Genomic DNA, 22,567 nt, shown 5'->3' on the forward strand with positions numbered 1-22,567 from the left:
CTGCGCCACCTGAGGTACAGGGATGGGGTCTCTTTATTGATACAGTATAATATTCCTTCTAAGCTTAAGACATTCACTGCCTAGCAGTCCAATGAATGCAATACACAATACCAAATCTATTTCCGTACATTCGTTTGAAATAAGTTCGCTAACTACAGTGCAACAAAGCGCCTTTCCTTACACTTATAAATAAATATAGGTTTCTCTGGATTCCGGAAAATAAATACTACTGAAAACAGCAAACAATTGGGGTAAGCGATAACAATTTGTGGGGCTGAGAAGTTTGCAGAATGTTTGAAGCAGTTGGAACGAACAAAAATCGCGCTAAAGCATAATGTACAACAGTTTCGTTGGTTTATTGCATAAAGTTTCTATAATAAATAACAGAGCCATCCTCCTCATCGGGAGCTCTACTGACTGGTTAGCTGAACTTTTGACTAATGTTCGCCCTAAACGAACTGGCAATATCTTAGTTTCTGTTGTGACAAGTTGGCTCTCTCTCATTTACTATGATCTTTAAACGATTTAATTTTATTTTTAGTGCAACAAATCAACAAATAAATAAATACATGCACTTTAAAATTACCTAAGCCGGGAGAGTGGGTAGGGGATGGGTGGTTAAGGTGAATCAAGTGTATGTCTGTCCCGAACTGGTCTCCATTGTTTCGCGCCAGTGTCACCTGCATTCGCTTCGCGCTTCTAGTCACCAGAGTCTGAGTTTTTAGGTTCTTAGAAACTCGTATTTATGCTGCATACAATAGTGGTAGGATATCCTGCTTATGTACTATTTAACCTGAGCCCGAATGTGTTGCAAAAATTCATAGTACGACAAACTAGATTCACTGCGATCGTCGGTTAATCTCTCAATGAACTGGCCCTTGGCCGTGCTCGTGTCCCTTTAATGTAAGATAAAAAAATTAGCAAGGTACTAACAACATTTTAATAGTGGTCCACTTACCTAATTATCTGCACCAGCGCAGAGTAGGGCTTATCGTAGTTGAGTCGCAAAATAAAACGCTTCAGCACATCGTTCTCGTTGCTCACAACATTTGGCAATCCGTATACATAGTCACCCAGCTCTGCAGTGGAGCTGATGCCTGAAATAAGAAACAGGTTAGTAACACAAATTGGTTGGATTTTAAGATCATACCCAGCACAGCCTCCAAAACATCGGGCGGCACATTGAGGCCGACATAGATCATTATCAGAGTGCCGCAGTCCATTAGGAATATTGACCGAGAGTCCAAGCTGTAGTTAAAGCGTTCGTTATCGAAGGTTAAAAATAAATCAACTCTACTCACTGTTCCGCGGACAATTGAAGACGCGGCAGCTCCGGCAATGGTTCATCCTCGTCCTCATCGTCATCCTGGTTCGAACTAATGTTCGAGTTGCGTGCGTGGTAGATCAACGCATCGATCTTGTATAGCTCCGGGTACACGTACTTCATTAGCTGGTCCAGCGGTAGCGTTTTCATGCAATCCATGGCGTAAACCCGATCATCCAGTCGTGTGCTAGTTCCCACACGGAAAGCGGGCTAGTGGAAAACCGAAATTAGCTGCGATAACTAAGACCATATGCAAAAAACTTACGTGCTTAAGCAGGCCCAAGATGTAGAGCGGGAGCAACGCCAGGCTGCGCGGCGCTATCAGCTGACCGGACTGTCCCGATGGCAGATTTTGTGCTATCTTAAAGGCATTGTAAACGTCGATCGTAGCGTTGATGAAAGCATCGCGGGCGTCTGACAAGTTGGAGGCGACCGACCGGTCAACCGCCATTTTGGACAGCAGTCCGATGATAGCTTCCGTGTCTGCTGAGTGCATTACCTCTGGAAGCGAAGCGGTAACCGGCAAGCACACGGTGTGCACCCGGATTCGGCGCTCTCCTTCGCTGTTCGTATAGAGCAGCGCAGCTTGGAAGCAAATCGTTTTCGCGTCCGTCAGGCTCTCCTCGTAGGAGATCTGCATTCCATATCCCGCATCCGGATTCACGTTCGGCAACGAGAGCAGGTCCGTGGAGCGCACGAAGAAGTTTCCATGGAATGTATGTACCTGCAGGCCACGAGTGCAGCGGATTCGCATTACCGCCTCAAATCCTATTTTTCTAGTAAGATAGCGCTTGAAACACGACCGGAACGAATCTACCATGTGTGGCTTGGTCTTCTGGTAGAGCGGGAAGTGGTGTACACAGCCGCCGCTGTGTTTGCTTATGCCAGCTATAGGGAAAATGAAACTCCAATAAGTCTACGGTGCTCTATTACTCGAAAGAGAACTTAATGCAAAAAGGCAGATTGAATTTACATCACTAAGAGTCACTTACAAATGGTTGCCATGTCGCTGTACTGCTGGTTCATCAGGAAGAGGTCACAGGCTATTTGATAGCCGGAGCACTCTAGGGCAAAGCGCTTGTAAAAGTCGGTTGCCGGGTTAAGGTGAGCAACGTCCTTTGCCGAGCGGTTGTTGGGATCTTCGCGCGGCTCCAAAGCTCCGGGTCCCTTGTTGGGAAGGCACGATTGAAAGACGGTTATCCGTCCGCCAGACGCTTGCTGTAAGCAGTATTCACGATGATTAAGATTCCTCTTTGAATAACTCAACTCACCATTAGCTTGAAAGCAACCTGCAGAGCAGCACCCAAGGCGGAACCCGGATCGTGGGTGTGGGCAAACCGCTTAGGCAGCTGCTTTAATAGATCACGCACCAGTTCCTTGCACTCCTTCAGGTTTACCAGCAAACTATCAGGACGTGGCAGGAAGGGGTCTTCGATGTCCAGCAGCGTCATTTCGTGCGGCTGGTTGAGCCCCTCGGCCATGCTGTAGAAGTGCACGAAGCTGTCGAAGCAGATGAATCCCACCTGGGTCCTCGCGTCACCGGGCATCTCGTCTAAGTGCCGGTTGAGTACGGCGCATGCGGCCTCCAGATAGCCACTCTGCTGCGCGATTATAGAGACATCGAAGAGAAACAGGTACATGGCCGGCTGCGGCGGTCGCAACATGTACTCCGATGGAGCAATAAACTCTATGGTGCTAGAGCGAACCTCGGGCCTTCGGGTTACGTCGCCGTATGTCTTTGTGGCCGGATCAAATTGAAAGTCATCTGGCACTGCATGTACAAAGAAACATTGGATTACTAAATCCATTATATGCTGGGAATTCTTTTCAATTACATTCGTTAACTCGATAGCACAGATTGCACTTCCACATCTTGCTGTCCACGAAGTACACGAAGGGATTTATGTAAGTGCGGCACAGCCGGCAACGCACAATGTTGATGCACTGAATAACAGGGAGGCTCTGTGGGAGAATTGCCAAGTTAAAGTCTTTAATATTAAATTATATTCAATAAAATTCTTACATTGACATCACGGAAGGGATGTATCACAATACCCAGGGGCAGACGTGACTTCTGGAGCAGAGAGTTGCTCTCAGGGATCTTGGTCAGCGTACAGCGCATAATGCTCGGGCTACAGTTTATGGACTCGTGAAACTGGTTATGCAAAACCACTTTTGGCGGAGGCAACGTTGCCGGCGTTAAGATATGCCGGTTCTGCATCAGGTCAATAGTATCCTGTCCCCACAATCTGCTGAATCCCTGCTGAGCCACGTTTAGTGGAGCACTGGTTCCATAAGGGCCCCCTGGTGCACTCTGTGGTTGTTGCTGAGGATGTTGTCCGTAAGCCTGAGGAGGCGCCTGTGCCTGATACTGCAATGGAGCTCCAGCGGGTTGGGTTCCGAACATTCCCGGCGGCGGTGGCTGCACTGCAGGCTGAGAAGGTGGTGGCTGTTGCTGTGGTGCTGGTTGATAAACTTGGGAGTATGGATACGTCTGTGATGTCTGCTGAGCTGGCGGCATCATGGGTTGGGCTCCCGGCGGCGCTACATTTGGTAAGCTCGGCGGCCATACTGCTCCTTCTCTTGGTGGCGGCGGTGCATTCTGTAGATTGTTGTTTTGCTGACTCTGCTGCTCGGGGTTAGTTGGTGGGGGTACTCCGTATGGAATTCGCTGGCCCGCTGGTGTTGGTCTACTGGCCACCGAGGCACTTCCGTACATTTTGGCCGGATTTGGAGCCAAATTGGGAGGCTTTTGTCCACTAAACGGCGTCGCCATGGCATTGGGAACTATTGCAGCGGCCTCTCCGCTGGCCGCCAACAGACTCTTGGCGTCGTTGAACTGCGGTGGACCCGTCTGGGCCGAGGCCACTCCCCTGCCATCCTTTTGTGTTAGAGGTGGGTACTGTAGCTGAGTTTGGGGCTGTGGCAAAACGCTGGTACCTCCATTTGCTCGGGTGGTATTCAAGTTAAGATTTTCCAGATTGCTCGTCAAGTTGGTCAGAGATTGGTGCGTCGGTTGGGGCGAAGGACGCAGTCCCGACGCAAGGGGCGGATTGTTCAGCGCTGCAGCAATTGGTCCTTGAGCATATTGAGGGGCAGCTCCTATTGGCCTTGGGGATGCAGTACGCGAGGAGTTCGCACTGGACGCCCCATTGCTGCCGTTCGTAATGGGTGGTCCGTTAACGGTGGGCGGACGCAGATGGGGCGGCAGCGTGCTAGGCGGCAGTTGCTGCAGAGGTGTAGCTGCTCCAGACGTGGGCGGCAAGAACTGGTTCGTATTACCACTCTTGAACTGCTGCGGCGGTGGCACATTTCCTGCCGCTCCTGCTCCCGGAAAAGCTGCTGCAGGGGGTGGTTGCTGGAACTGTTGTGGCTGCTTCTGTGGTATATACTGTTGACCAGGTGGAGGGCCACCTGGCTGCTGCGGAACGCTTCCTTGCACACCATTCACAAAATTGTTTCCGTTCAGAGGCATAGGAGCGTGGGCGGGAGGCACGAAGTTCGGATTGTAAGTCGACATTCTGCTAATTCATAGGTTTGTGGTCTGAAAGATGAAGAATTACATTTTGTTTAGTTGCTATCTTATCACTGGCGAAGGTTGCGTTGCTGCCGAACATGCCGACATGAAACTAGGAATTATCTTATCGTTCAATGCCAAAATACGAGTAACATGAACAATGTGCGGCTGATAAAAGTTGTAAAGTTCTCAAGCGGGATGCTTTTCCCGCTTACAGACAGTGTAGAATTTGCAGTGATAGCTGATCAAATGGAATGCGAAATTCTGCGCTATTGGAGCTTTGAAGCTAGACTGGCTGCGTAGGTAAATGTCTTGATCCATTGTTTACAGAACTGTGTCTACGTCAACAGTAAGTCGGAAATAGGGTGATAATTTCATATCATATTTGGCTGTTTAAACAGCTTCGACAGCAGATCGTTATGGGTTATTATGTGATGAACAACGTGTAAGTGTGCGTGCCCCAAGCACTTGACCTCGCCATCAACGATCGCAGAAGGTGGGTCGGTTTGGTTGGTGACCCAGATGCAGTGGAGGCAAGCAGGAAGAGAAAGGATTCGTCTCCTGAACAAAGCGAATTTTTGATGACGTGCCTATTGGCGAAGTCAACCCGCCACGCCCACCACCCCACCACCCACTCAAGGAAATTGGGGCAATCAAGGCATATCGAATGTGGTGCCTATAACATGGTTACCAATCACTTATCACCTTCCCGAGCTTCAGTTTTCATTGGCATGAAGTTCCTCGACCAGCACTTGCACTTTGTAGTTGCCTCTTCTTCTTGCGCCCTTGATTGGCGATTTTGCTGCGGACTATGAATTGGCTTTTCCGCCTTTCGTTGTGAGACAAAAAGCGAATACAGATGTGGAAACCACTGGCTGGACCCTTTGTTCTGGGCTTTTGTCGAGTCCTTGGCTGGATTTTTCTCCGCGAAGGAAAATTAAACGATTTTCGCACTTCCCTACGCTCTCTCCACTCCCAAAACTTCCTTCCGCACTAGTTTCTTTCTTACACGATTTCAAGCGCTCCTCGCGTGCTCCGGATGGATGCGAACACGTCCTAGATTGGCAGGCGGATTCTTTGGACTTGGCGTCGTACGCTGCTATGCACAATTAACTTAAATGCAAACTTTTTGCATTTTCCGGAGAACAAAAAATTTTGAGGCCACGTCAATAGTGTGACCGTGCGTTTTAAAAAAGAGATGACACTGCTCTGGGTCGCCTATCGATTGCAAATAAAAGGCTATCGATACCAAGGTAACATTATTTTTGTAACAATTCAAATTTAAAACTTAACGCAATGTTTATCAAAGAAGATAAGCAAAGTATATTATAAAACTCTGTTAATGATAGGAGTATTTTTAAATGTTCATAAGCCCGAAATCCAAAATCCATCACAACTGCTTAAAGAACAAATCGCTTTATTTGCAATATTTGTATCCGTTTCAATCAATCTGCTTGGGGTATTAGCTCAGTTTCTCAATTAACACGTTGGTTAAAAAGAAAATCGCAAAAATATATACAAGTTTCACCCGGGCTTGGATATAAGTTCCAATTAAAGCCATTGGGATTACAATTCTTTTATTCTACGGGGTAACTAGTTCGTTAAATATTACTTTAAATCAATTTCGAAGCGTATTTACTTTATTCGTTTCATTTTGCGTTAACTTTGCGTGAGAGTAGTCGGTAGATTTGCTGTGTGGGTGGTGTTGCTTTCTGGCTTGTAAGTTATAAAGTTATAAATTAAATTGAATGTTTATTTTTCACCGTGTCTAGGAGTTCGGTTTTCAATTGGATTCTATTACAGTAAGGTGTAAAGGTGTGTCAGCAGCGGACTGTTGGTAAAGCTTTATTGTTATTATTGTGACAATTGGAATTCGAAACATAATACTAAAGGTAATCGTATTTGATTAATAAACTATGCGACTGGAAAATCATTGTGCACCGTGTGTTCTATGTCCGTGTGTCTGTCCTGGGGTCTTGGAAAGAAGCGAGGGGCAGTATCTGTCGGATACTAGCGTGTCGGTATTGTATTTTGTCTATAGCAGAGTCTTTTATTTCAAAAATAGAATCTCTATCCTTAAGTAACTATCATTTTGTAATCTACAACTTTTGATATATCCCTTTATGTATTGGATTTCTTTCTTTGTTGCTAGTTAGTAAATGTTAGTAATGTAAAAGGTATTGAATAGGTGTCATTGTGTTGCAGTTTACTGCGATTGCCTTTGAAACACACTAGTACTTAGTAGTAAATAATAATCGTTAATTCTGTATAGAAACTGTGAGTGTTTGATTCTTCTGTCTCCGCTGAGCTGTCGGGCTTGACTCGCGTTCCAACCTAATGAGCAGAGCTTTACTCTATTCTTTTTCTCTGTGTATATTATTTACAATAACCAGACCCTGGAGCCTCCATCGTGGATCTCCTTCGCCAGTTCAGTTGTTGCTCTAACTTTTCCTGCATTCGTTACGTTGTATCGTCAGTGTTGAGAGGTTTGCGCACTTGTGGAATTAAACATATAGTTGAGGCTCGTTCTTGATATGATCCATATATATAGACGTTTTTGGTGTTGTTGCTCTCGATGTCAGTCGGAGGCATTATCTCTTGGCCTCTTTCTCCTGCAGATACATGCGCTGACTCAGCGGCTTGGCGTAGATCCAGTTGTCGCCCACGGGCTTAAAGTGCTGTGGACGAATGTTATCTGTCAACTGATTTACCCTATATCGTGGTGACGTACCTTGTGCTCCCAGGCTAGATCGTATTCCTTGCGCACCTTGGCTTGATCACGCTGCTGTTGCTCCACAACGAATTTGGCAGTTGTAGCGCGCTCGATGTCATTGAACCTGCGGAAGAGCAACGAACAAAAAGATTACATTTTTCATGACTCGCAATTCAGGGTCAGGGAATAATTGGTATGGCAGATTGGTATGCTGTTTACTTGAGTCCCGCTGTCACTTCTCTCCAAACGCGTCGCGATTCGTACTCATCCTGCTCAACGATTGGTCGAACTTGTTTCTTAAATATGGGTATGCGATTTACGTCGACGAATACTTCGGTTTTCTAGAAAATTCAAGAGATTCATTCAGATTCACTATGTGGTCAACTGATTGGGATTGGGTGTAATACTGAACACACAACAATCATATATATGTTCACACATGAACACGAATATATTTAAAGACTTACAATTTTGGGCTCCGTTCATATCTTATGTAAATGAATCGAGAGCGATAAATTATATTTAGGATTTTGTTATCTAAGGCGACATGGGTGCATTGCTCAAAAACATGTGCACACTACATGAGTCAGTCACTTGAGATCGTTCCCCGCCTCCTAAAATAGTCCCTTAGCGGGAGACCACAGATAAGGTCCTCGCCGCTCAAGATAGGCAGATGTGCCCGAGCGTGGGACCTCGATAAGGCGGGGACTATTTACTTAGGCCTCTGCGTAGGCCATTTACTTTAAGATGCGATTCTCATGTCACCTAGTTAAACCGAAGATATTTCCAAATAAAATCAGTTTCTTACAAAAACTCAACGAGTAAAGTCTTCTTATTTGGGATTTTACATTTGGTCAATCGAGCCTTTAATCGACTCTGCAGTTTCCCCCTACCAAAGGTAAGGAACTCAGAGAAAGGCCAGCTCCTTTAAGCATCTTACAGCTAAAGGTAGCAAAAATAAGTGACTCTTGTTTCCCCCTACCAAAGGTAAGGAACAGAGTATAAATATAAAAAGCAAAAAGATACAAAAGAATCTTTTATGTTTTAAAACAAGCACCTTATAGTCTATAGCTAAAGGTTGCTTTGTGTACCATTATAAATTGTGGTAAGGCGTGCTTGAGGCCATACATCAGCAATTGTGAAATTAAAAAGTGCATAACAAAAATGCCTTATAAATGCTCTAATAGCATTAAATCAGCTCATAAATAGAGTGCAGTGTATATGCCATAAGAGCATAAATTAAATAAAAAGTGCCTGAAAACAGTGCCTTATAAATGCTCTAATAGCATTAAATCAGCTCATAAATAGAGTGCAGTGTATATGCCAAAAGAGCATAAATGCCGAAATAAATGGCTAAAAAACAAAAAATCTGACTGGACTACAAAAATAATAAAACGTGCCAAAAAAAAAAAAAAAAAAAAAAAAATCATCTTTAAACATCGACGGAGCCTTAAAGAAGAGAAGGAAGTCAAATTCAAAGGAGCCTCTACCAGCAGCAGAAGCAGCAACAACAGCAGCAGCAGAAGCAGCAACAGCAGTAGCAACAGCAGCAACAACAGCAGCAACAGCAGCAGCAACAACAACGACATCAGCTAAGTCAAAACAAGAATTTTCTGTTTATCCAAACACACATATATATATAAATACATATAAAATACATATACACGTACTATATATATTAAGAAATTACAAAAAATTTTCAAAATGATGTCAGAAAAGACTATTCAATTCCTTAAGAAGCAGTCCGAAATTATTTTGGAAATTAGAAAGTTGGAAGTAAAACCAACATTAACAGATGAAGAAATTCTAAAATTAAATGAGCTTCAAAAATGTTTCATTGCTAATCATAGCAATTTGTTAAAGATCGGCGTTGTCGATCATGAATATTTTAACACGAAGCAGTATGATTTAATAATGATGGTGTTAGAAAAAATTAAAAATAAAAATGAAAAAATTAAGGGCGAGTCGGTAGAAAACACTTTCCCTAAATCAAACACTGTCCCTAAATCAAACCCTCCCCCTACATTAAACCTTGAAATGTGTGGTCACCCTGAAAAAGAGGGTATAGCACAAAACAACGCTTTAAAAGTAGAGCAGGCATTTCGAAATAATGTTGGCCAATTTCGAGTATATCTAGAAGATACGTCTAAACTAATAGACAGTAGTCCAGATTTCCTTAAAATAAGGAAAAATAAAATTGAATTTTTATGGCATAAAATAGATAACCTGATTGAACAGGTGAATAGTCATTTTGAGAGCTCGCTATTCGAAGAAGAAATTAGCGAACTTGAATTTGACAAACAAAATATTCTTACAGCCATTAATAGTCGACTCAGTGGCACAATAAATAAAGCTGAAATGTCGACGGTTGTTAAGGCGGAGGAGTTACCAACCCTGCCTAAAATACAGATTCCCACTTTCTTTGGTGATTCCAAAGAATGGGATCTTTTTAATGAACTCTTTACAGAGCTCATACATGTGAGAGAGGATCTCAGTCCTTCTCTCAAATTTAATTATCTAAAGTCAGCATTAAAAGGAGAAGCCAGAAATGTGGTTACTCATTTACTGCTCGGCTCTGGAGAAAATTATGAAGCCACTTGGGAGTTTTTGACCAAGCGATATGAGAATAAAAGAAACATATTCTCAGATCATATGAATAGGCTTATGGATATGCCAAATTTAAATTTAGAATCCAATAAGCAAATAAAGACATTTATTGACACGATTAACGAGTCAATTTATATTATAAAATTAAAGGCACAATTACCAGAAGATGTGGATGCAATTTTCGCTCACATAATTCTTCGGAAATTCAATAAAGAATCACTCAATTTATATGAAAGCCATGTTAAAAAGACAAAAGAAATACAGGCACTTTCTGATGTCATGGACTTTTTAGAGCAAAGGCTCAATTCTATATCATCATTCTCACAGGAAGTAAAACCTGTAAAGAAAATGATTAATAATAACAAGAATAAAAATTATAGTGACAATTGTGCATATTGCAAACTACCAGGGCATTATTTAATTCAATGCCATAAATTTAAAATAATGAATCCAGCAGAACGGTCTGACTGGGTAAGAAAAAATGGGATTTGCCTAAGATGTCTGAGGCATCCGTTTGGTAAAAAATGTATAAGCGAGCAGCTTTGTTCGACTTGTCGTAAACCTCACCACACGTTACTTCACTTTGCAGGTCATAATCCAGAAAAAGTGAATACGTGTAGAACAACAGGTCAAGCCTTGTTGGCCACGGCCTTGATTCAAGTAAAGTCGAGGTATGGAGGCTTTGAACAATTAAGAGCATTGATTGATAGTGGCTCTCAAAGCACAATTATTTCAGAAGAGTCTGCACAGATTCTAAAATTGAAAAAATTTCGGTCTCATACTGAAATAAGTGGAGTATCTTCCACAGGAACGTGCATCTCCAAGCACAAAGCGGTTATTTCGATAAGAAATTCTCCGAAAAATTTAGAAATTGAAGCAATTATTCTCCCAAAACTTATGAAGGCACTTCCAGTCAACACGATTAATGTTGATCAGAAAAAATGGAAGAACTTTAAATTAGCCGACCCCGATTTTAATAAACCGGGTCGCATTGATCTAATCATTGGAGCAGACGTATATACTCACATTCTGCAAAATGGAGTTATAAAAATAGACGGTCTCCTTGGGCAAAAAACTGATTTCGGGTGGATAGTTTCTGGATGTAAAAAATCCAAAGGAAAAGAAACCATTGTAGCCACAACAATAGAAATAAAAGAGTTAGATCGCTACTGGGAAGTGGAAGAAGAAGAAAAAGATGATATCGAGTCTGAAATCTGTGAAAATAAATTTATCAAAACGACAAAAAAAGATTCAGATGGGCGATACATTGTGTCAATTCCATTCAAGGAGGATGTCACCTTAGGAGATTCAAAGAAACAAGCGATAGCTCGTTACATGAATCTGGAGAAAAAACTAAAAAGAAATGAAAAACTTAAGGTTGACTACACTAAATTCATGAATGAATACATGGATTTAGGACACATGATTGAAGTGAGTGATGAAGGCAAATATTTTTTACCGCACCAGGCAGTGATTAGAGATTCAAGCCTTACGACCAAATTGAGAGTAGTTTTTGATGCTTCAGCAAAAACTACGAATAACAAAAGTTTGAACGACATAATGTGGGTTGGGCCACGAGTTCAAAAAGATATTTTTGACATTATTATTAAATGGAGAAAATGGGAATTTGTTGTTTCGGCAGACATTGAAAAGATGTACCGACAAATTAAAATAGATAATAATGATCAAAAATATCAATATATTTTATGGAGAAATTCTCCAAAAGAAAAAATTAAAACATATAAATTAACCACAGTCACTTACGGAACTGCATCTGCACCATATTTGGCTACCAGGGTTCTGGTAGATATTGCAGATAAATGTAAAAACCAAGTTATTAGTGCAATAATTAGGAATGATTTCTATATGGATGACCTAATGACTGGAGCTGATTCTGTAGAAGAACCTGTCTTAATAAATACGGTATTAAATGACAAAATAGATGATCCTATTTACGAATTAATAGAAAGGTATTCCAGTATAGAAAAACTTATACGTATAATAGCATACATAAATAGATTCGTGCAGATGAAAACAAGAAATAAAGCCTATTCATCAATTATTTCAGTAAAGGAGATAAGAATAGCGGAAACAGTTGTTATTAAGAAACAACAAGAATACCAGTTTAGGCAAGAGATAAAGTGCCTTAAAATCAAAAAGGAAATCAAGACAAATAATAAAATATTGTCATTGAATCCATTTTTGGACAAGGATGGGGTTCTAAGAGTTGGAGGAAGATTGCAAAATTCCAATGCAGAATTTAATGTTAAACATCCAATCATTTTAGAAAAATGCCACCTAACAAGCTTATTAATAAAAAATGCTCATAAGGAAACATTGCATGGAGGGATAAACCTAATGCGAAACTATATCCAAAGAAAGTATTGGATTTTCGGGTTGAAAAATTCGTTGAAAAAGTATTTAAGAGAATGTGTAACGTGTGCAAGGTATAAACAAAATACAGCTCAGCAAATAATGGGTAACTTGCCAAAATATAGAGTGACGATGACATTCCCGTTTCTTAATACTGGAATAGATTACGCAGGTCCTTATTATGTTAAATGTTCAAAAAATCGTGGCCAAAAAACATTTAAAGGATACGTTGCTGTATTCGTTTGCATGGCCACCAAAGCCATACACTTAGAAATGGTAAGCGATCTAACTTCAGACGCATTTTTAGCAGCACTCAGAAGATTTATTGCTAGACGGGGAAAATGTTCCAATATCTATTCAGACAACGGAACAAATTTTGTAGGAGCTGCAAGAAAATTAGATCAAGAGTTATTTAATGCAATACAAGAAAATATAACGATTGCAGCGCAGCTTGAAAAGGACAGGATTGATTGGCATTTTATTCCCCCGGCAGGACCTCACTTCGGAGGTATTTGGGAAGCTGGAGTTAAGTCAATGAAATACCATTTAAAGCGTATAATCGGCGACACTATTTTGACTTACGAAGAAATGTCAACTCTTTTATGTCAAATAGAAGCATGCTTAAATTCAAGGCCATTATACACTATAGTTAGTGAGAAGGACCAACAAGAAGTTTTAACACCAGGTCATTTTTTAATTGGAAGACCACCTTTAGAAATAGTCGAACCAATGGAAGATGAAAAAATCGGAAATTTGGATAGGTGGAGACTTATCCAAAAAATGAAGAAAGATTTCTGGGTTAAGTGGAAAAGTGAATATTTGCATACGCTCCAGCAAAGGAATAAATGGAAAAAGGAAATTCCTAATATAGAAGAAGGGCAAATAGTTTTATTAAAGGATGAGAATTGTCATCCTGCAAGATGGCCTTTAGGAAAGGTGGAAAAGGTGCATAAGGGGAATGATGATAAGGTCCGAGTGGCTAAAGTAAAGATGCAGGAAGGATATATCACTAGACCCATTACTAAAATTTGTCCCTTGGAAGGAATAAAGTCTGTTGACAAAAAAGAGGCTGACCAAGAGCCAAAAAGACGAACTAGAGCGACATCGGGAATGTCCAAGATCGGAATCATTATGGCAATGTTGTTGTTTGTGTTAAGTTGTCAAGTTTCTAGCGCATTACCTAAAGATATAGCACCAAGATATTCTATAGACAAAATAAATAAAACCTCAGCAATATATCTAGACCCGCTAGGAGATGTTGAGATTGTGAGTACTTCTTGGAATTTGGTTATCTATTATAAAATGGATCCATATTTTAAAATGTTAACAAAGGGTAATGCGCTTATACAAAGTATGAGGAAAGTTTGCGAAAGACTTCATAGCTTTGAAGAGCAATGTAGTCTAGTCTTAGATAATATGCAAAGTCAGTTATCGGAACTTGAAGAAAACAATAAATTGTTTATGATGCAGTCTAGATCTAGAAGCAAGCGTGCTCCTTTCGAATTTATGGGTTCCTTGTATCATATTTTATTTGGTATAATGGATGAAGATGATAGAGAGCAATTAGAAGATTATTTGGGATCCGCTGAAACTATCAATATTAAATCATACTGAGGAATTTGAACGATTGAATAATGAAATTAAATTTATGAAAGAGAACCATCAAAAATTGAAAGATTTACATTTCCATCATATTTCCGGACATGCTGGATTAATTATTGCTTTAATACTAATGATAGTATTAATAATATATTTCATACGGAAATGTGCTGTGCAACAAAGAATGCAAGCAATAACCTTTGCAGGTCCGTTGCCAGTACTATAAATATCAATAGTAAATAAACAATAAAATAATATAACAAATAAAAATATACAGTCCACTATATCGTTGTTTAATAGAAAATGTACTTCTACATAGAAAAAGCAAAATGTTTAAAATAAGTTAATTGAGTACAAATTGTTGAATTAAAAATAATATAAACCATAATTGTAATCCAATAAAATTAAAAGCCAGAAAAACTAGGCCCATTGAAATCTTAGTTGCAAAATAAATGAACATATATCAAATAAATACAGTCCACTGCTGTTATAAATGCAACTAATATACTAATGTACATCTCAGCTTTGCTGGCCCTTTGGCAGAATGTTCACACATGAACACGAATATATTTAAAGACTTACAATTTTGGGCTCCGTTCATATCTTATGTAAATGAATCGAGAGCGATAAATTATATTTAGGATTTTGTTATCTAAGGCGACATGGGTGCATTGCTCAAAAACATGTGCACACTACATGAGTCAGTCACTTGAGATCGTTCCCCGCCTCCTAAAATAGTCCCTTAGCGGGAGACCACAGATAAGGTCCTCGCCGCTCAAGATAGGCAGATGTGCCCGAGCGTGGGACCTCGATAAGGCGGGGACTATTTACTTAGGCCTCTGCGTAGGCCATTTACTTTAAGATGCGATTCTCATGTCACCTAGTTAAACCGAAGATATTTCCAAATAAAATCAGTTTCTTACAAAAACTCAACGAGTAAAGTCTTCTTATTTGGGATTTTACATATATATACATATATAAGTACAGATAGCAACAATTTGAATACAACGTTGGACAATCAGGCATAGGATTAATTTGTGGGTTCGATTTTCTAGACAAACAAAGTAAACACACAGAGGAAATGCTCCCGAGCTATTTAAGAGAAAAGCAGAAGAATCGTGGATAGTAAGTAGAGGTCTAGGTGGGGTTGTGAAGGGTGGATGTGGCTGCCAACTCGTGGGGTTGTTTGTTGCAGCGTTTTGGCGCAGTATGCCGAGGAAAAAGTACAAGTAAAGGATCAACATTTACAGAAACCATATATAATAGTACACTACAAACATTAACCAAACATATTTTGAACGACTTACGTTTTTATCATGCCATTTGGCCTCCATCAAACCACTCCACTCGCCCGTAATAGATACGAAAGGCTTCTTTTCGCTCGGCGCATAGACCTACGGATTATCCAAATTAATAACCAAATCGAAGGTGCACATCAAGAGATAGTCACCTCCGCCGAGACCCTGTTCCGTTTGCCGCCATAGAATGGCTTGGTAAGGAACTCCACGTTGGCATAGTATCCAGACTGCGGGCACTTGATCTCCACCGAACCGCCGAGCTCAATCCAAGGCACCGTAAGAATAGACCTAGGTAATGGAAATATTCATCAGTTGTTTGTAAGCAGAAACACCACATACACGTTCTTACCTGCCGTAGCCGTTGGGGAAGGTCACTATGTACTCCTCGCTGCGATCCACCAGGGTCACAACACCCTCACCTATGTTATGAACTCCAATGGAGAGCCCCAAAAACTTCGACTTGGTCCATACATGGGCCGCAAATGTTATTTTTTTATTATAATGCTCCGCATAAAAGGCAGAAACTGAAACAAATAAATGCGTAAGTGATAAACTTAAAAAAGTCTTGTCTACATATATATTACTTGGCGGATGGTGAGACACTTGCTCAGCTAGAAAGGTGAGTTGATCCCGCCGGCACCAAGGCACTGGACCGTCGCGTACCTCCTGAGCGTCTTGGGATATCCCTAATATTAAGGAAAACATGTAAGTGGTGGACAACAGTAGCTTGTTTTGCATTGCCTACCAGGAATGTCCCAATGGCACTGAAATACTTCTCCCAAAATTGGATTGTACGGCTTCTTGGCTACTGCACTTTTGCGCCCAGCATGGTAAGCACTCATATACCAGCGGCAGACCTGGACGATTCTGTCGCGTGGATCATCCAGATCCGATATTCTATTGGGTAAGATGCTTATAAGTTATATTATTGATGTAACGCCTTGAACTTGGGCATACTTTATAAACAGATCGGGATGAGCAAAGTAATCGGCGTACATCTCCAGCAGCGAACGGCGCTCCAGAATAAACGTGGGCAGTACCACTTTCGTGAGGTCCATGCCGATTTTAACCTGGGACAGCAAGTGCGTGATCATCGATCCGTGCGCCTCCATACTGAGGTCCGTCTCCTCCTCCTCCTCGTACAGGGCGTCGTAGTCTATTCCGTTATCATAGCTGGCACTTCGGGAACTTACTGCGGTCCTCGCTGTCTTAATGCTGGTGTCCGCATCGGCAACACTTTCATCGATCTCTGGCAGCGTTTGGGGGGCAACTGAATCGCCCACAGCCCCTGGCTCGGCATTGGCAAATCCATCCGGTGCCTTTTCATGCGTAGGCGATGTGGTTTCCGCAAAGCCTCGCGTTGCGCTGTTCAATGAAAAATGAGAGTGAAATCAGGACTTGTTGATTAGGATTCCGGCTATGCCTTGGATAAATCTTTAAACATAATGTGCGTGTAAGGCACGGGGCACAACAGCATCCTCAACCCACATCCGCCTCCTTTGCCACCTCAGTTGCTGGCATCATTTGCAATTTATGAGGGAAGCACTTACGTCGACCTGGCACACATGTATGTACATTCTATACTGTACATTCTCACCTCAGGCTAACGCGTCGGACCCACTTCTTAAACATGGTGGTTTCAGCCGCTGATGCTGGCCGTATGCGTTACTGCACTCCCAGCGCCTGCATAATTTCGGGCATAAAACGGAAGCTACCGAATCGAAGCGTAGACAAAAGCCGCCGAATAGTCTAGGCTATGTACTGGAAAACAAAAAAACTACCGAAAAATTCAACGGAGAGCCGAGGGGGGCCACTTGCACCCAAAGGAGCTCTTTGACACTGCGAGGCGATGACGAACGAAACTAGAACTGACAGGCATACACAAAGGCGACTTTAGCTACGACTAGGCCGAAGGATGTCGATGACGAAGCGAGTCGCCGACGACAAAGCGGTGTCAGCTGTGCCAACAAAGCTTCGAAGGGAGCCCGTTGAGACGGAGGAGAAGGTTTTGTATTTATTATTTACACGCGACTTGGCAGAAATTACAGGCTGCCCCGAAACTACGACTGCGACGAACTTCGGGCATTGCATTTTGCATGCGCTGCTTAGGCGCATGCGCCTTTCCAAAGGAGAAGGAGGAGTAGTAGAGCCGGAGCGGGGGTTTCCGGACTGGGGGCAATGAATGCGTAATATTAGCACGCAGCACACATCACACATAACATAGCACGCTTGCCGGCTGCCGCATCGCATCTGATTGATGGCCAGTCGGCGCACTTGGTCAAGGGGCTGTCTTAGTTGCTACTTGTAAGACCTGCACAAGTGGTCCACTTACCAGCCAATCGGGGAGCTGCCAATGCTGGTGAAGGGATCGTCGTAGGCATCGTAGAAGTCATCCTCGCCCTCGCTGCTCGAGTATGAGGTCGCTGGCACAACTAAACCCAAAGGAGCGGTGGTGGCTGCCAAGATTAATGCCAGATTATCGGGGGTAATGCAAATTAAGCTTTCGCATTGATTTCGAACCGCTTGACCCTGGCTCGATGACCAGTTGCTTGGCCAAGAGCACTCACCGTTCTCAGTGGCCGAGTCTTCCTCGTCGTCGACCAGCTCACCCTTGCCTATCACTTGACCCTCTAGGGGCACCTTAAGGCCACCTGCCTGGATGTTGTTACAACTGCCCATGGCAACTCCACTGGTTGAGGAACTAGTGGAGGCCGTGGCCGGTGGGCCGTTGTAGATTCCATTTATGGGGTGGGCCATGTTTTTGGCAATCTGCAGGCTGACAATCGAGTGCTTAATGTGATCCAGCATGGCCTGAAATGAGAACTACGCATTAGCCAACGGGAGTGGTGAAAAAAGTGGTTTGGCTTTGCCAAAGTTTGCAGACGAAGTGAGCAGCTGCCATGGGTGGCCAGCTGCCGGTCGATTGACATTCTCTCAGGCTTTTGCATCTGGCCGCCTCTTAACCCTGAACTTGCATTGGAAATCGATATGAGTGGGTGGCCCAGTGGGCCTGGATATACGATTCCAACCACAAACTTTACTGGGATAACAAACACACAATCCCGCAACGAATTCTCTAAATTTCCAGCACTTCAAGCAAATCGAACTACATTTGAGGTTTAAAGGCTAAAATTAGCGCTAATCCGCAATGGAGTTTCTGGACCCACAGCTCCACAGCGCCGACAAGTTGTGCGCACAATTCGAAGAGTATAAAAAAAAGCGTGAGGAAGCGCACTTGGAGATGAAGAACAAGGTGAACACCATGTTCAATTTGAAAGCGGATATAAAGGAGCTCAACGAAAATATGGAAACACTTCGCGTTGGAATGCAACAACTGGATGACCAGCAGAAGGTTCAGCTGCATCAGGGAAAGCTAATGTCTCAGTCGATGTTTGGTACCATTGAGGCTGCTCCTCCAGATGAAGGTCAAGTCCCTTTGAAGGACGATGATACCATACCCAACAAGCTCTTGATAAAGTGCGAGGTAAAAAATTGTCTCTTTGAGAGCTGCCAAAGACGAATAGACAGCCAGTTGCTTTTGCTGCACTACCTCTGTGATCACGAGAACAAGGAAGCTTCCTTCCAGCGCTTCCTTCCCGTAGGGAAACATGAGCGGGCTGTGCTTTCTTTTAAGCCGACGAGCTGTAAGAATCCTGAAAACAAGGTGTTGGGGCTCCTGGCTTACAATGCACAACAGTTATTGATATCCCAGCGACAATGTGAGCCCTATAACAGATTCCTGCTGAACCAACATTCGCACCTGGAAGGTCACATCCCGGTGGTGGTGCTAATTTCCCAGACATATCCCAAATCGGCTCTGCGGGATAGGCGTTCACTAGACAGCCCGGTGGCTAACAGCGAGTTCGTCTTCTGGCTGGTTACACCCAGCGACGGACTGCAGTTGAACGTTACGCTTAGTCTCTATGGAAGAGATGTTGCACTAAAAACCAGCTGTGTTTTAGGTGTTCGAAAGGTTGATAATAACTGGGACGCGGACTATTACATGGCAGTCGACGAAAGCTACTGGCGTCTGACGTACGCCGAAGTGGAGAAACTTTCAAACAACTTTCGTGACGAACTGCACCTGGAGCTTGTAGTTACTGAGGCAGAGGGAAACGTGTAACCGCTGTTTACTTACATTTGCGTTGTCCTGGAGTGCCTTGCACTTAGACTGCTCCACCGGATCGGTCAGCTCCGCGATGCGTTTGTCCAGCAACTGGGCAGGACAGAGAACGAGAAAAAATCACAATAAATTGCATAATGCCTGCATTACGTGGCACAATACTCACGTTCGTTTGCTCAATCATCAGCTGGAGGTAGGCATCTGCCTCGGAAACACGGCGCGCCACCAACTCCAGGTGGTTGGGTCTTCTGCCGCCTGTTCCGCTCCCGCCCCCTTCCTTCGTGTAGCCACCGGCGATGTAGAAAGCGCTTTGGCTGTCCCACAGACGCGACCGGTTCGCGTGGCGTCGAATGGTGTCCTCCAGGCGGCGCACCCACTGCTCCCGCTCCTCGTTGTGTCGCGCCTGCAAACGTTTGGAAAGTTGGCAAGTTTAGTGGGCTCCTTTGCTTGTGTGTGGGTATTGGGAAAAGTTTTATCGTTACATCAAGGCAACAAAGTCAAACAAAAGGTAGAACGTGAGGACTAGACAGTGGTTTCTGGGTCGATGCCCGGATACCCTTTTCCGGTAATAGGACGAAAACTCTGCTTTCCCAGCGGATAGGCCATCATGCTTGCTTTATATCTTTTGCTACGAAACCGCGAATTGCTAAAAGAAGCGTGCGGCCCTCTTGATCTACATAGTTCTTGCTTACGTATACCACTAGACGTCATAACAAATCAATGCAAGTGTGGAATTAAGAATGACCTGGTTCTTCGGTTCATAAAACAAGTAATGTTGTATTGAAGCTATTCCGGTGATTTCTGAACTATTAGTGAAACTGTTAAATATTGTTCTCGATCAAGCTTTCCATAGACAATCTTTATTTCCATTTACTTAGGACAAACTTACCTGAAAGTGGAAGGTCTTATGGTCCACAGTGATCGTGAATGTGTTGTCCTCCTGGTCGTCGATTCCGATTAGCGCATCCTTTAAACGCACACAACCACGCCTCACGCCCTTTATCATCTTCTCCTTCGACTGTAACAGAAATGCAGTCGGAATTAGGCAAGTTCATTAAATCGCAGCTCGTGCTGTCAAAGGGCTATTACGCGTGCTATAAATTAATGTATTCTAATCAATGCTTGGGGGAAATAAAAACAGTGGTCGGCGTGCTGTTCACGCTTAAATGTTCGCCAGCGGTCGAGGCGGTAGAGCTGCAGTCCACCAGTCCAACGCCACCTAAAGGATACAGGCGAGCGGAAGCCCAACACAAAGAAGCAAAATGGAGGCGACAGCAAGTGAGCCCCTCTTGGACTTGTCAAAAAACTGTCTCATGCCTTCAATCGAATTGCAGGTCCAAATTTGCAATCGATGGTGGACATTCCCACGATGTATAAGGATCCCTGGTACATGATCACCGTGCTGGTCCTCTATCTGTACTTCGTCACCAAAGCGGGTCCGCAGTAAGTTCACATGCTAATGCCAGAGTCGCTTGTTTGCATGCGGGTCAGTGGACTGGACATTAGCAATTCAGTGGATTCGCTGGCTTACTTATTTAAGAAAGAAGACCTTTAATCCCTCGCTTATAGTTTCATGGAATGGCGCAAACCTTACGAGCTCAAGCGGCTGATCCTGCTACATAACTTCATTCAGGTGGTTTCCTGCATATATGTTATAAAAGAGGTGGATATTTGCAGTTTACAGCAGCACCATTGGCTAATTGATTTTTCTCCCGCAGGTCCTGTACATTACGGACAACACCATATACATATTTTGGAAGTGCCGCGACATCGGGAGCAGCCCAGAGCTGGTGAGGCGGTACTACAACTTGGCCTACTTTCTTTTCTGGCTAAAGATCTCCGAGTTGATTGAAACTGTGATCTTTGTGCTTCGCAAGAAACAAAACCAGGTGTCTAAGCTGCACATCTTTCATCACTTCTCCACTGTAACGCTGGTCTACGTACTGATCAACTTGAACAAAAATGGTAAGCTAGCCGGCTGCTGGGTGACCGATCATTTTCATAAATGCGTTCAATTTTACAGGTTCTGCTGCTTACTTCTGCGTGTTCTTGAATTCTATCGTCCACGTTATCATGTACTCGTACTACTTTGTGGCGGCAGTGGCGGATAAGAGCTTGGTGCAGGCCCTAACCCCAGTGAAGAAGTGCATCACAGTGATTCAGATGACACAGTTTGCCCTCATCCTCACGCAGGTTGCTTCCCAGCTGGTATTGTGCGGCATGCCGCCCCTAGTGCTCCTCTACTTTACCACCGTCATCGGAGGCATGTTCTACGGCTTTTACGACTTCTACAATAGTGCCTATCAAGCCGCGCAGCGTCGCAAGAGTCAGACCCCTCAGCCAGACTCAAAAAAGTAATCCCATGTCCACAAATCACGCAATAAAAGGGTACCAACAAGTGTGTATGTGTATCCAAATGTATCTATAGCAGATAAGATAAGACTGCGGGCCATGGGGAGTTCGTTCTGGGTGCGATATGGGTTTCAGTCAGGAGGTGCACTGCAGCCACTCACCGTGTAGTAGGACAGCAGACCAGCATTCTCGTCCAGAACGAAGAAGCGGTACTGCCAGCCCTTCATTACATTGGTCCACTTGCTTAGCGTGCCCTCCAATGTGCCAGATCCACCACTCCCGCTCTGGGGCGGTCCCAGGCTGGGGGCACTTCCAGTGGTGCTGGCCATTTGATCCAGCTCCCGTGACACGGCCACCGCCTCCTCCTCCGCCTTTGATCCCTCTGCGTCCTCGTGGCTGAAGGCTTTCCTTGTCCCCGGGCGCGGACCTGCCTCGTTCCCTGAGCTCTTTTCTGGCCAGGAGCTGATGATGACGCAATGTTGCTTCACAACTCGCACCCGCAATCTGTCACAGCCTCAACTCCGCTTGGAATTTGCAAAACAAAGCAAAGCCCTGCCAACTATCGATGTACGTAAACATCGATGATTTCCAAGCCCTCCTAATCGCAGCTCGAGTGTGGCCGCTCGGCGACCGCTGGAATATACCACCTACTATACCACCT

General features: G+C 43.6%; 4 protein-coding genes across 8 annotated transcripts; 2 read left to right on the forward strand and 2 right to left on the reverse strand.

Moving 5' to 3' along the window:
* Positions 1 to 10: 10 nt before the first annotated feature.
* On the reverse strand, positions 11 to 6,071 carry LOC6733785 (protein transport protein Sec24A). 3 transcript variants are annotated; one of them, XM_016167142.3, is made up of 10 exons: positions 5,851 to 6,071; positions 3,348 to 4,868; positions 3,160 to 3,286; positions 2,596 to 3,095; positions 2,317 to 2,542; positions 1,590 to 2,212; positions 1,302 to 1,534; positions 1,151 to 1,248; positions 959 to 1,097; positions 11 to 896 (listed from the first exon to the last, which is right to left on the reverse strand). In XM_016167142.3, exons 2-10 carry the CDS (start codon positions 4,842 to 4,844, stop codon positions 785 to 787), a joined length of 3,555 nt encoding a protein of 1,184 aa, XP_016026735.1. In that variant the 5' UTR covers positions 4,845 to 4,868; positions 5,851 to 6,071; the 3' UTR covers positions 11 to 784. The 3 variants fall into 3 exon arrangements, with proteins under 3 accessions (XP_016026735.1, XP_016026736.1, XP_016026737.1); XM_016167143.3 differs by lacking the exon at positions 5,851 to 6,071 and adding an exon at positions 5,547 to 5,821; XM_016167144.3 differs by lacking the exon at positions 5,851 to 6,071 and adding an exon at positions 5,533 to 5,821.
* Positions 6,072 to 6,238: 167 nt separating this feature from the next.
* LOC6733787 (oxysterol-binding protein-related protein 9) lies at positions 6,239 to 22,544 on the reverse strand. Of its 3 annotated transcripts, XM_016167141.3 has the most exons (15): positions 22,068 to 22,540; positions 20,444 to 20,572; positions 19,721 to 19,957; positions 19,570 to 19,647; positions 17,999 to 18,242; positions 17,764 to 17,887; positions 16,389 to 16,796; positions 16,177 to 16,328; positions 16,016 to 16,117; positions 15,781 to 15,955; positions 15,584 to 15,719; positions 15,441 to 15,527; positions 7,774 to 7,895; positions 7,573 to 7,678; positions 6,239 to 7,519 (listed from the first exon to the last, which is right to left on the reverse strand). In XM_016167141.3, the coding sequence occupies exons 1-15, from the start codon at positions 22,233 to 22,235 to the stop codon at positions 7,433 to 7,435; spliced, it is 2,355 nt and encodes a 784-aa protein (XP_016026740.1). In that variant the 5' UTR covers positions 22,236 to 22,540; the 3' UTR covers positions 6,239 to 7,432. The 3 variants fall into 3 exon arrangements, with proteins under 3 accessions (XP_016026740.1, XP_016026738.1, XP_016026739.1); XM_016167140.3 differs by lacking the exons at positions 6,239 to 7,519; positions 7,774 to 7,895 and having other exon boundaries at positions 7,606 to 7,678; positions 22,068 to 22,544; XM_016167139.3 differs by lacking the exons at positions 17,764 to 17,887; positions 17,999 to 18,242; positions 19,570 to 19,647; ... (1 more) ...; positions 20,444 to 20,572; positions 22,068 to 22,540 and adding an exon at positions 17,029 to 17,470.
* Positions 18,430 to 20,808, forward strand: LOC6733786. The gene has a single exon (XM_002080794.4). The coding sequence runs from the start codon at positions 18,580 to 18,582 to the stop codon at positions 19,552 to 19,554; it is 975 nt and encodes a 324-aa protein (XP_002080830.2). The 5' UTR covers positions 18,430 to 18,579; the 3' UTR covers positions 19,555 to 20,808.
* Positions 20,696 to 21,975, forward strand: LOC6733788 (elongation of very long chain fatty acids protein 1). Its single transcript, XM_002080796.4, has 5 exons — positions 20,696 to 20,832; positions 20,889 to 20,997; positions 21,124 to 21,217; positions 21,273 to 21,519; positions 21,578 to 21,975. The coding sequence occupies exons 1-5, from the start codon at positions 20,817 to 20,819 to the stop codon at positions 21,910 to 21,912; spliced, it is 801 nt and encodes a 266-aa protein (XP_002080832.1). The 5' UTR covers positions 20,696 to 20,816; the 3' UTR covers positions 21,913 to 21,975.
* Positions 22,545 to 22,567: the final 23 nt, after the last annotated feature.

The sequence above is a fragment of the Drosophila simulans genome, chromosome 2R (genome assembly GCF_016746395.2).
Source record: "Drosophila simulans strain w501 chromosome 2R, Prin_Dsim_3.1, whole genome shotgun sequence".
NCBI lineage: Eukaryota > Metazoa > Arthropoda > Insecta > Diptera > Drosophilidae > Drosophila > Drosophila simulans.